Source organism: Oncorhynchus gorbuscha, unplaced genomic scaffold (genome assembly GCF_021184085.1).
Source record: "Oncorhynchus gorbuscha isolate QuinsamMale2020 ecotype Even-year unplaced genomic scaffold, OgorEven_v1.0 Un_scaffold_1834, whole genome shotgun sequence".
NCBI lineage: Eukaryota > Metazoa > Chordata > Actinopteri > Salmoniformes > Salmonidae > Oncorhynchus > Oncorhynchus gorbuscha.
In genome coordinates, this window is record NW_025746504.1 from 10001 (window position 1) to 22368 (window position 12368).

A 12368-nucleotide genomic window follows, 5' to 3' on the forward strand; every position below is an offset into this window, starting at 1 on the left:
GAAGATGTCTGACTTCCTAAAGGACTGTGCAGAGAGAATCATCATCTTGAAGATAGTTCATCGGAGAATTATCAACCGGTATGATTATAGTGAAGGGTCTTCTGATGCATTATTTTACCTCGTTGAAATACCTTCCAACGTAGCTGTTTTTCTCCAGAGAGAGATAACGGTGTGATATCTGACGCCGTCTGTTTATCCAGAGAGAGATAACGGTGTGATATCTGACGCCGTCTGTTTCTCCAGAGAGAGATAACGGTGTGATATCTGACGCCATCTGTTTCTCCAGAGAGAGATAACGGTGTGATATCTGACGCCGTCTGTTTATCCAGAGAGAGATAACGGTGTGATATCTGACGCCATCTGTTTCTCCAGAGAGAGATAACGGTGTGATATCTGACGCCATCTGTTTCTCCAGAGAGAGATAACGGTGTGATATCTGACGCCATCTGTTTCTCCAGAGAGAGATAACGGTGTGATATCTGACGCCATCTGTTTCTCCAGAGAGAGATAACGGTGTGATATCTGACGCCATCTGTTTCTCCAGAGAGAGATAACGGTGTGATATCTGACGCCATCTGTTTCTCCAGAGAGAGATAACGGTGTGATATCTGACGCCGTCTGTTTCTCCAGAGAGAGATAACGGTGTGATATCTGACGCCGTCTGTTTCTTCAGAGAGAGATAACGGTGTGATATCTGACGTTTCTCCGTCTGTTTCTTCAGAGAGAGATAACGGTGTGATATCTGACGCCATCTGTTTCTTCAGAGAGAGATAACGGTGTGATATCTGACGCCGTAAACTACAATGTGATGCCATCATGTTTTTCTCTCTACGTGTTGCAGGTTCCATGCCTTCCTGTTGTTCCTGGGCCATCCAGCGTACGCTGTGCGGGAGGTCAGCATCCACCGCTTCAGTAAGATCCTCAGTGAGTTTGCCCTGGAGTACCGGACCACACGGGAACGCGTCCTGCAACAGAAACAGAAGAGGGCCAACCACAGAGAGAGGAACAAGACCAGAGGAAAGATGATCACAGATGTGAGTGTTGTTGTTCACTTAACAGGCCTGCTCATGGGAAGTGGCTCAAATGGTGCCCTACTCCCTATATAGTGGACTAACTTTGACCAGGGCTCTGCTAAAAAATGGTGTACTATAAAGGGAATAGGGTAGCATTTGGGACGCATACCTTGTATATTTAAGCACTTTTAGTCTCTTGCCCCATCTGGTCTATTTTTCCTTTGTAGGCTTCTCCTGTCTTCTCCTGTCTTCTCCTGTCTTCTCCTGTGTTCTTATGTATTCTCCTGTCTTCTCCTGTATTCTCCTGTGTTCTCCTGTCTTCTCCTGTCTTCTCCTGTGTTCCTATGTATTATCCTGTCTTCTCCTGTGTTCTCCTGTCTGCTCCTGTGTTCTCCTGTCTTCTCCTGTCTTCTCCTGTGTTCTCCTGTCTTCTCCTGTGTTCTTATGTCTTCTTTTGTCTTCTCCTGTGTTCTCCTGTCTTCTCCTGTGTTCCTATGTATTCTCCTGTCTTCTCCTGTGTTCTCCTGTCTGCTCCTGTGTTCTTATGTCTTCTCCTGTGTTCTCCTGTGTTCTTATGTGTTCTCCTGTCTTCTCCTGTCTTCTCCTGTCTTCTCCGGTGTTCTTATGTCTTCTTTTGTCTTTTCCTGTGTTCTCTTCACCTGAGACTCTCTCAATTTCTTTCTTGAACTTCCTCATTGTCATCCTCAGGATTTCCTACCCACCTGCTCACTCTCCAAACACGTGCCCACTGGTCACCTCAGACAACGCATTCATTTCCAATGACATCAGCATAGTTTCACACATCCAGTACAGTGATTGGTTACTGTAACAGTAATCAGTGATCTGTTTACTATGTATCCTATTCTAAAACAGCAGAACTGATCCCCTCTCCCCATACTCCTGCTCCTCCTCCTTCTACCCATCCTCCTCCTCCTGCTCCTCTTCCTCTGCCCCCCCCTCCACCTGCTCCTCCTCCTGCTCCCCCTCCTCCCTGTGTGATGATGAAACTCCCTCCAGCCCAGAGGGGCCTGCAGCCTGCTGTAGGAGGGAGATGGAGCAGCACTCCAGGGCCTGTTGTCCTTGGTAGGGTTCAGCTCCAGTTCAAGAGCACCCGAATTCAATCACTGTGTGAAATATTCCAACCTTTGGATGTCCCTGCAGGAGAAATAACTATCCCCACAGCGTGATCACGCTGCTCTCACAGGGGGGAGGGGAGCACAGTTGTGTGGCCGTCACACCCAATGGTGAATTTGTGGACCGTACAAAGGACAAGACGTGTGTTAATAGTCGACCAGCGTTTTTAGATAACCTCATTTACAGAATAGAACATTCCTCATTCTTTTTTTGTCAGAGGTCATATTTCTGCTCTTTCTGTTTGACTATGGCGCCTCCAGCACATCTCATAACATCTCCTTTTCTGTCTTCCTCTTCATTTCATCTTCTTCCCTTTCCTCTGTAGAGTGAGGATGAAGAGGATGGTGAGGTATGGGTGTGTGTGTGTGTGTGTGTGTGTGTGTGTGTGTGTGTGTGTGTGTGTGTGTGTGTGTGTGTGTGTGTGTGTGTGTGTGTGTGTGTGTGTGTGTGTGTGTGTGTGTGTGTGTGTGTGTGTGTGTGTGTGTGTGTGTGTGTGTGTGTGTGTGTGTGTGTGTGTGTGTGTGTGTGTGTGAACAGGTGCATGTGTGTGTGTTATTTTTCCTGTGGTAGTAATGTCTCTAACCTTTAACCAAAAGCCAGAATTCTTCATCACGATCAAGTTGACATCTTTCTCTCAGGTTGTGTGTCCGCTGTATTTCTTGCTGTGATTTTGAATGCAGCCACCTGTACAACCAACATTACTGCCAAATCCTTGTTGTTATTGAGTTGTTATTGATTCCTACTAGAATGTAACTCTACTAACTGTATCATTTAAAAAAACATCTACTAGATGTAGTATTTATAGTCTTTACAGTATGTACTGAATACTAGAGGTGCCTCCAAAATCCAGTGTCACTAACATTCTAGTGCATTAAAACTTAGGGGGTGGGGTGAGACTAGGTATTGACAGTATGTTTAGAGGAACCAGTAGTTATTCAGACTAGGTATTGGGTATGTTTAGAGGAAGGTGGTATTGACTCCGGTCCTGACAGTAGTTTGTTCCAGCCATTGGGGGCCAGGGCAGCAAACAGTTTTGACTGGTATGTTTAGCGGGAGCCAGTAGGTGCCTCAAAATTAGGTATTCTAGTGCATTTATAGGGAATAGGGTGCTATTTGGGATAGACTAGGTATTGACAGTATGTTTAGAGGAACCAGTAGTTATCAGACTAGGTATTGACAGTATGTTTAGAGGAACCAGTAGTTATCAGACTAGGTATTGACAGTATGTTTAGAGGAACCAGTAGTTATCAGACTAGGTATTGACAGTATGTTTAGAGGAACCAGATACAGTAGTAGTTATCAGACTAGGTATTGACAGTATGTTTAGAGGAACCAGATACAGTAGTAGTTATCAGACTAGGTATTGACAGTATGTTTAGAGGAACCAGTAGTTATCAGACTAGGTATTGACAGTATGTTTAGAGGAACCAGCTACAGTAGTAGTTATCAGACTAGGTATTGACAGTATGTTTAGAGGAACCAGCTACAGTAGTAGTTATCAGACTAGGTATTGACAGTATGTTTAGAGGAACCAGTAGTTATCAGACTAGGTATTGACAGTATGTTTAGAGGAACCAGATACAGTAGTAGTTATCAGACTAGGTATTGACAGTATGTTTAGAGGAACCAGCTACAGTAGTAGTTATCAGACTAGGTATTGACAGTATGTTTAGAGGAACCAGCTACAGTAGTAGTTATCAGACTAGGTATTGACAGTATGTTTAGAGGAACCAGTAGTTATCAGACTAGGTATTGACAGTATGTTTAGAGGAACCAGATACAGTAGTAGTTATCAGACTAGGTATTGACAGTATGTTTAGAGGAACCAGCTACAGTAGTAGTTATCAGACTAGGTATTGACAGTATGTTTAGAGGAACCAGATACAGTAGTAGTTATCAGACTAGGTATTGACAGTATGTTTAGAGGAACCAGTAGTTATCAGACTAGGTATTGACAGTATGTTTAGAGGAACCAGATACAGTAGTTATCAGACTAGGTATTGACAGTATGTTTAGAGGAACCAACAGTAGTAGTTATCAGACTAGGTATTGACAGTATGTTTAGAGGAACCAGATACAGTAGTAGTTATCAGACTAGGTATTGACAGTATGTTTAGAGGAACCAGATACAGTAGTAGTTATCAGACTAGGTATTGACAGTATGTTTAGAGGAACCAGATACAGTAGTAGTTATCAGACTAGGTATTGACAGTATGTTTAGAGGAACCAGTAGTTATCAGACTAGGTATTGACAGTATGTTTAGAGGAACCAGTAGTTATCAGACTAGGTATTGACAGTATGTTTAGAGGAACCAGTAGTTATCAGACTAGGTATTGACAGTATGTTTAGAGGAACCAGTAGTTATCAGACTAGGTATTGACAGTATGTTTAGAGGAACCAACAGTAGTAGTTATCAGACTAGGTATTGACAGTATGTTTAGAGGAACCAGTAGTTATCAGACTAGGTATTGACAGTATGTTTAGAGGAACCAGTAGTTATCAGACTAGGTATTGACAGTATGTTTAGAGGAACCAGTAGTTATCAGACTAGGTATTGACAGTATGTTTAGAGGAACCAGTAGTTATCAGACTAGGTATTGACAGTATGTTTAGAGGAACCAGTAGTTATCAGACTAGGTATTGACAGTATGTTTAGAGGAACCAGTAGTTATCAGACTAGGTATTGACAGTATGTTTAGAGGAACCAGATACAGTAGTAGTTATCAGACTAGGTATTGACAGTATGTTTAGAGGAACCAGTAGTTATCAGACTAGGTAGAAGAATACAGATCCAGGAGATACATCTCAGATGGATAGTAAAACAAGGACATTTCAGACAAGGCTTACGGGTTAGAAATAGGGGTTTGGGGTTAGGTTAAGGTTTAGGGTTAGGTTCATGGTTGTGTGTGTGTGTGTGTGTGTGTGTGTGTGTGTGTGTGTGTGTGTGTGTGTGTGTGTGTGTGTGTGTGTGTGTGTGTGTGTGTGTGTGTGTGTGTGTGTGTGTGTGTGTGTGTGTGTGTGTGTGTGTGTGTGTGTGTGTGTGTGTGTGTGTGTGTGTGTGTGTGTGAGAGAGAGAGAGAGAGAGAGAGAGAGAAGGCTATGGAAGTTCTGTTCACTGCAAGTCCACAGACAAGGGAAGCAGGGTAGGCCAAACTCAAACCAGACCCCAGGGGGTCAGAATCCACAGACAAGCACTTCCTGATAGAACCTAATCCTGGGTAGTAGACCTCATGAGAACCAGAGATTCATCTCTTAAAAAACAATGGGGTCCACATGAGAGTCAGAGTCTGAAATGCCACCCTATTCCTTAAATAAAATAGTATAGAATGGTATAGTGTACTTCTTTTGACCAGAGTCCTGGTGTAAAATAGTATAGAATGGTATAGTGTACTTCTTTTGACCAGAGTCCTGGTGTAAAATAGTATAGAATGGTATAGTGTACTTCTTTTGACCAGAGTCCTGGTGTAAAATAGTATAGAATGGTATAGTGTACTTCTTTTGACCAGAGTCCTGGTGTAAAATAGTATAGAATGGTATAGTGTACTTCTTTTGACCAGAGTCCTGGTGTAAAATAGTATAGAATGGTATAGTGTACTTCTTTTGACCAGAGTCCTGGTGTAAAATAGTATAGAATGGTATAGTGTACTTCTTTTGACCAGAGTCCTGGTGTAAAATAGTATAGAATGGTATAGTGTACTTCTTTTGACCAGAGTCCTGGTGTAAAATAGTATAGAATGATATAGTGTACTTCTTTTGACCAGAGTCCTGGTGTAAAGTAGTATAGAATGGTATAGTGTACTTCTTTTGACCAGAGTCCTGGTGTAAAATAGTATAGAATGGTATAGTGTACTTCTTTTGACCAGAGTCCTGGTGTAAAATAGTATAGAATGGTATAGTGTACTTCTTTTGACCAGAGTCCTGGTGTAAAATAGTATAGAATGGTATAGTGTACTTCTTTTGACCAGAGTCCTGGTGTAAAATAGTATAGAATGGTATAGTGTACTTCTTTTGACCAGAGTCCTGGTGTAAAATAGTATAGAATGGTATAGTGTACTTCTTTTGACCAGAGTCCTGGTGTAAAATAGTATAGAATGGTATAGTGTACTTCTTTTGACCAGAGTCCTGGTGTAAAATAGTATAGAATGGTATAGTGTACTTCTTTTGACCAGAGTCCTGGTGTAAAATAGTATAGAATGGTATAGTGTACTTCTTTTGACCAGAGTCCTGGTGTAAAATAGTATAGAATGGTATAGTGTACTTCTTTTGACCAGAGTCCTGGTGTAAAATAGTATAGAATGGTATAGTGTACTTCTTTTGACCAGCGTCCTGGTGTAAAATAGTGCACTATAAAGGAATGGGGTTACATTTGGGATGAAGCCTCACTCTGCTGACCAGGATCAGCTTACACAGCTCTGTTTGTTCTATAATGGAACCAAGATGGCCGTCAAAAGGGAAGGAATCAGCAGGTTTCAATGCAGATGGTTAGGTTTTATTTCACTGTATGTGATGTAAAGGTTCATAAGACGGTTGTCACATAGTGCTGATAACTTCGGTCTAAGTAATGTTAACTTATGACTAATAAGTTATGACAAAGACCTGTGGTGAATGTTTTTTTGACAGTGTGTTTTTTTGTGGGTTGGGGGGTGTTGTTGGTTTGTTTGTTTGTTGTTTGTTACAGATACTAAATAAATATGGCTTCTGTTTGTGGGATACAATTTTTAAAAGTGCATGCAGCAGCTGACCATTTAAATATAGCTCCCATGCTGTTGGTCAGGAGACTGAGAAGAACTGATTAACCCAGAATGGATTTGTATGTCCTTGTTTTCTATATGTTTTCTAATTGAGAGCTCTTAGTGGTGCCAGAGCATGATGACTAATTGAGAGCTCTTAGTGGTGCCAGAGCATGATGACTAATTGAGAGCTCTTAATGGTGCCAGAGCATGATGACTAATTGAGAGCTCTTAATGGTGCCAGAGCATGATGACTAATTGAGTGCTCTTAATGGTGCCAGAGCATGATGACTAATTGAGAGCTCTTAATGGTGCCAGAGCATGATGACTAATTGAGAGCTCTTAATGGTGCCAGAGCATGATGACTAATTGAGAGCTCTTAATGGTGCCAGAGAATGATGACTAATTGAGTGCTCTTAATGGTGCCAGAGCATGATGACTAATTGAGAGCTCTTAATGGTGCCAGAGCATGATGACTAATTGAGAGCTCTTAATGGTGCCAGAGCATGATGACTAATTGAGAGCTCTTAATGGTGCCAGAGCATGATGACTAATTGAGAGCTCTTAATGGTGCCAGAGCATGATGACTAATTGAGAGCTCTTAATGGTGCCAGAGCATGATGACTAATTGAGAGCTCTTAATGGTGCCAGAGCATGATGACTAATTGAGAGCTCTTAATGGTGCCAGAGCATGATGACTAATTGAGAGCTCTTAATGGTGCCAGAGCATGATGACTAATTGAGAGCTCTTAATGGTGCCAGAGCATGATGACTAATTGAGAGCTCTTAATGGTGCCAGAGCATGATGACTAATTGAGAGCTCTTAATGGTGCCAGAGCATGATGACTAATTGAGAGCTCTTAATGGTGCCAGAGCATGATGACAGCTCTTAATGGTGCCAGAGCATGATGACTAATTGAGTGAGAGCTCTTAATGGTGCCAGAGCATGATGACTAATTGAGAGCTCTTAATGGTGCCAGAGCATGATGACTAATTGAGAGCTCTTAATGGTGCCAGAGCATGATGACTAATTGAGAGCTCTTAATGGTGCCAGAGCATGATGACTAATTGAGAGCTCTTAATGGTGCCAGAGCATGATGACTAATTGAGAGCTCTTAATGATGCCAGAGCATGATGACTAATTGAACCATTTTCATAGATAGATTTAGGAAGTTTCATCTCTAACCAGCTCTTCTCTCCTAATCCACCCCACAGGATGGAAAGTTTGGCGGTAGCGCCCCGGGGCCTGTAAGCCAGGAAGGCGTGCTGACGCAGGGTCTGCAATACGCAGAGGATGCAGCGGACATGAGAACATGAAGGCAGTGCTGAAGAGCAGCTTGCAGGGCTGCAGTGACAGTGGAGTGTCCACCGTGCCAGGCCTACGTACACGTATCAGAGCCAGCAGGCCAGGTCAGTCTGACAGACCACCACCTCCACACAACTCCTGGCAAAAAGGGAAACTTCTGGACTTTTCTTTTTTACAACGGCCAGCTCTACTACACCTGAGGTTGATTCTGTCTGTCCTTCTCTCCTTCTCTCCTTCTGTTCTCTCTTTGTCTTCTCTCCTTCTCTTTTCTCCTTGTCTTCTCTTCTTCTCTTCTCTCCTTCTCTTCTTGTCTTCTCTCCTAGGCCGTGTGGGTCCTTGGGGCTCATCAGTGATTGAAGACCCACCTAATTGCACAGAGACAGACGCTGCAGATGAGATCATGGAGCGCATCGTCAGGTCAGCCACTCAGGGGCCCAGGACACGGACAGAGCCTCGCGAGAGGAAGAGGTCCAGAGCCAACCGCAAGTCACGTGAGTCAGAGGGATTTTTTTTACAGTAACAAAATATTTGAAGTAAGAGTTGCCTTTGTTTGACACCAGATTTGCAACTTTTCTTTGTACAGTATCCTTACATTAGCTTTGGATGTGGCCAAAGGTTTAACTGCCCCGACATCTGATTGTGGACTTTCTGTCAGTGTTAATGCACACTATCTTATTTTCCAGCATCACCTGAGTGATACAGTTCAACAACACAGTGCTACAGTAAATACATCCAGTCCTATTTAAACCTCTTCATGTCTCTCCGTCTCTGTCTCTGTCTCTGTCTCTGTCTGTCCTGTCTCTCTCTGTCTCTGTCTCTCTCTCTCTCTCTCTCTCTCTCTCTCTCTCTCTCTCTCTCTCTCTCTCTCTCTCTCTCTCTCTCTCTCTCTCGCTCTCGCTCTCGCTCTCGCTTTCTTTCTCTCTCTCTCTCTCTGTCTCTCTCTATGTATCTCTCCATGTCTCCCTGCCCTCTTCCTCTCTACAGTGAGAAGAACACTGAAAAGCGGTCTGACACCAGAGGAGGCCAATGCCTTGGGGTTGTCCAGTGGTTCAGAGATGGCTGTGTGACAGGAAGAGAAGTGGAGCTGGATCCGGCAGCACAGCACACACAGACACCTGGGAAACCCTCTTACCGCCCACCTCGCCCTTCACTGACCCCTGACCTCTAACCCCTGCTCATCCAGCCAGCCAGTCAACCGCTGCACCATAGCTTCGCTTGGTCTTTCCCCTGGTTCAACTTTATGATGACTGTAGCTCAGCTTCCTGTCTGTGGTTTGTGCAGGTAGCTGGTTAAGATGGTAAACAATGTTCAGGAAGAGACCATGAGGAATATGGTCCACATCCAGGATAATAGATGGTTTTCAGTGGAACAAAGTGGTATTGGTATAGGGGCAGTTAAAGGGGTTCAGTGATCCAGCTGACTCAGCTCCATACACACACACTCAGGTAAAGTTCAGCATCCAAACCACTACACTATGCTGCTGTGCCGACTTGAGTGTTTCTTAATGGTGTTGTTCCAATCAGTTGTTTCTCCTAACCTTTGAATATGAGGCTGAGGCCTTTGAGGAACAGCTCACATAACAACTGTAAGTCTTAATCACTTGATGAAGCCCACAGTGACCACATGACTAGTGGTGAATCTCAGTTGTATTTCCTTGATTCCTTGTGTCTTCTATCCTCACCTGTCTACACAAGGCTTTGAAGGACTAGATCTGAGGTTCGTCCTCCCTAACCTTTTCCTCAATTGAGATTCACCCTATGACTGAAAGATACAAACTGAGACTTACCTACACAGAAGACATTTAGCCTCAGGACTTCTAAAGGGAGGGACATGCGAGTGCTTGAATCACTGTGGACTTGTGTCTGAACCAAAAGGCCTCGGAGTTGAATAGTAAAGAAGTTAGCATTGACGCTAAAGAAGTTAGCATTGACGCTAAAGAAGTTAGCATTGATGCTAAATAAGTTAGCATTGATGCTATATAAGTTAGCATTGATGTTAAAGACGTTAGCATTGATGTTATCTATCCCCACTTATGATGAACATGTGCGTTGGGCTTGGTGTCAGATAGTATTTTTAGTTTGAACAATTTTTGTTTATATAAAAATTAAATGTCTGTGTCCACAGGCTGTTTTGTTCTATTATACTACTGTGGTAGTTTTGTGGGTTTTAAAATACTTTAATGCGTGAGAAAAAGGTGCTCAGAGAAGGAATATTTGCACTGGATGTAGAAGTTGGATATTTAGAGGAAAGGAAGGGGAAATCCTTGACACACACTGATGTACCAATCAGATATCAGATGAATGAAAGAATCCCCCAGACAGAACCAATAATGAAACAGTAGCACAACTGATTATACACTCTAATTTCAGAGGAAAAGTGAACAGATTCCTTTGACTTTTGCAAACTAAAATGTTTCCAATTTTGCATGTTGTTGATTCAGTTGGATTTTATACAGATGGAACAAACTGGAATTCCAAGAGGACACACCATGATGTGTTAAGAGGGAAGGTATCATTTACCACATACAATTGAATTACTGGTTTCCACTTTTAAAAAGCACATAGCATATTAGAGTCATCAACTTTGGTGAGAACAGTCTGTGAGCTGACAAGTGTACAGAAGGGACGATGCTACTGGGTCCAGACAGACTGACGTCTGTCAATCACGCGTAGCGAATGTTACAGCTTTAACCTATAGGCCTGCCTACAACATACATGTTCCAGCTTTAGCCTATAGGCCTGCCTAGTACCTACAATTACACACGTGTTGCATGCATGACACCAGTGTTACGCAAGCTCCTGCTGTTGTTCGCTGCAAAGCCTTCTTCTATGGTTGAGACATACTTATTGTGGAGTGTTAGAACTGACAGGGAGATATATTTACACTAGTTACATGTACGTACTCTCTCTTTACTCTCTGTGTCAAAGAGTTAGGCAACATTTAAGAATTGTTTAAAAAAGTACGAGATTAATAATTGGTTATTATAGAAAAACGATATGAGCTTCAACTGAATGAGTGCCTTTTATAGACAAGTCTATTTATTCAGTAATGTTCAGGGAGATATTTGTTACAGAAAATGTTACTGTGTGTAATGAAAGGACTTCCTCCTTAGGTCAATTCAACAGCTGTGACTTCCTGTTTTCATTCTTTCCTAGATGAATACATTTCAGTACTATGTTCCATAGCTTTATGTCTTGGAAACAGTTCTCCTCTTCCATTTGCACATTGCAGTTTTATTTCCAATCACAACTAAACTAGGGTTATAGCTAATTGTCTAATGACAATATTTCCATTTTAGAATTAGGGCATATAGTATATCTGAACGTTCCTACACTGTTGACTTTTATTGAGGTGTAGTGGTTACAGTCAGCTAGATAGCTCGTTTTTTAAAGTGCATAATTCCAGTTTACATTTGGAATTGTGTAGAGAGTTGTATGATGATTCTACACAGTCACAAACATTCACTGTGATGGAAACAGCCATTGTCGACTAAACATGAAAGAATATATGCTTGCAGCAACACAAAGCCACAACAAAACAGTCACACACCTACACGTATATGTCTTTCTCATGGAGAACTTACAATTTGGTATGAAACTATCCAGCACCTTATACACCATTAGTAGCATGCGTCTTTCATTGAGGAAAACCAGAACATTAACAGTGAGAAAGTATATTCTTTCAGCCTTTTTCTCAGATGCTCATTTTGAGTATTGTAACTCTGAGTACATGTAAAGTAATAATGGGGGAAGAATGCTGTAAAATGATGTAAATGTCACAACGATGTGTTTTATGTCTTTCACTTGTTGGTATTTTGTATAGAATAGTGTATTATAGGTTAAACAAAGCAGTGTTATTCTATGGAAATTGTAATTTAAGTGAAAACCAAACCATGGTTTAAAAAAATGTCTACAGATGTGGCGTGTTATGTTATGGATAAAGGGAGATTCATTTGATTTGAATGTCACGTTATGTTATGGATAAAGGGAGATTCATTTGATTTGAATGCTCAGAGGCTTAGCATTTGTTATGTTTTATTGTTTTTCCTCTGCACATGACTTGAAACACATTAGGATAGACGGAGTGGTCGATGTAACCACCTAGGACTGGATTCAATCTGTATCGCTGAAGTTCAGCGTTTTAGCGTGATTGAAAATGTTCCTGCATTAGCATAGACTGCATTC

At 42.0% G+C, this 12368-nt stretch overlaps 1 protein-coding gene across 1 annotated transcript in view; it reads left to right on the top strand.

Annotated features, from left to right (window-relative positions):
• Positions 1–10072, top strand: part of LOC124024360 (FH1/FH2 domain-containing protein 3-like) — a gene marked incomplete at its 5' end in the record, with an annotated part of 15830 nt that extends 5758 nt beyond the window's left edge. Inside the window, 6 exon segments of the mRNA XM_046338297.1 lie at positions 1–78; positions 842–1034; positions 8094–8178; positions 8181–8288; positions 8508–8675; positions 9169–10072. The exon segment at positions 1–78 is cut by the window's left edge and continues 113 nt beyond it. Coding sequence (XP_046194253.1) covers positions 1–78; positions 842–1034; positions 8094–8178; positions 8181–8288; positions 8508–8675; positions 9169–9251 — 715 coding nt within the window.
• Between the last annotated feature and the right edge of the window lie 2296 nt (positions 10073–12368).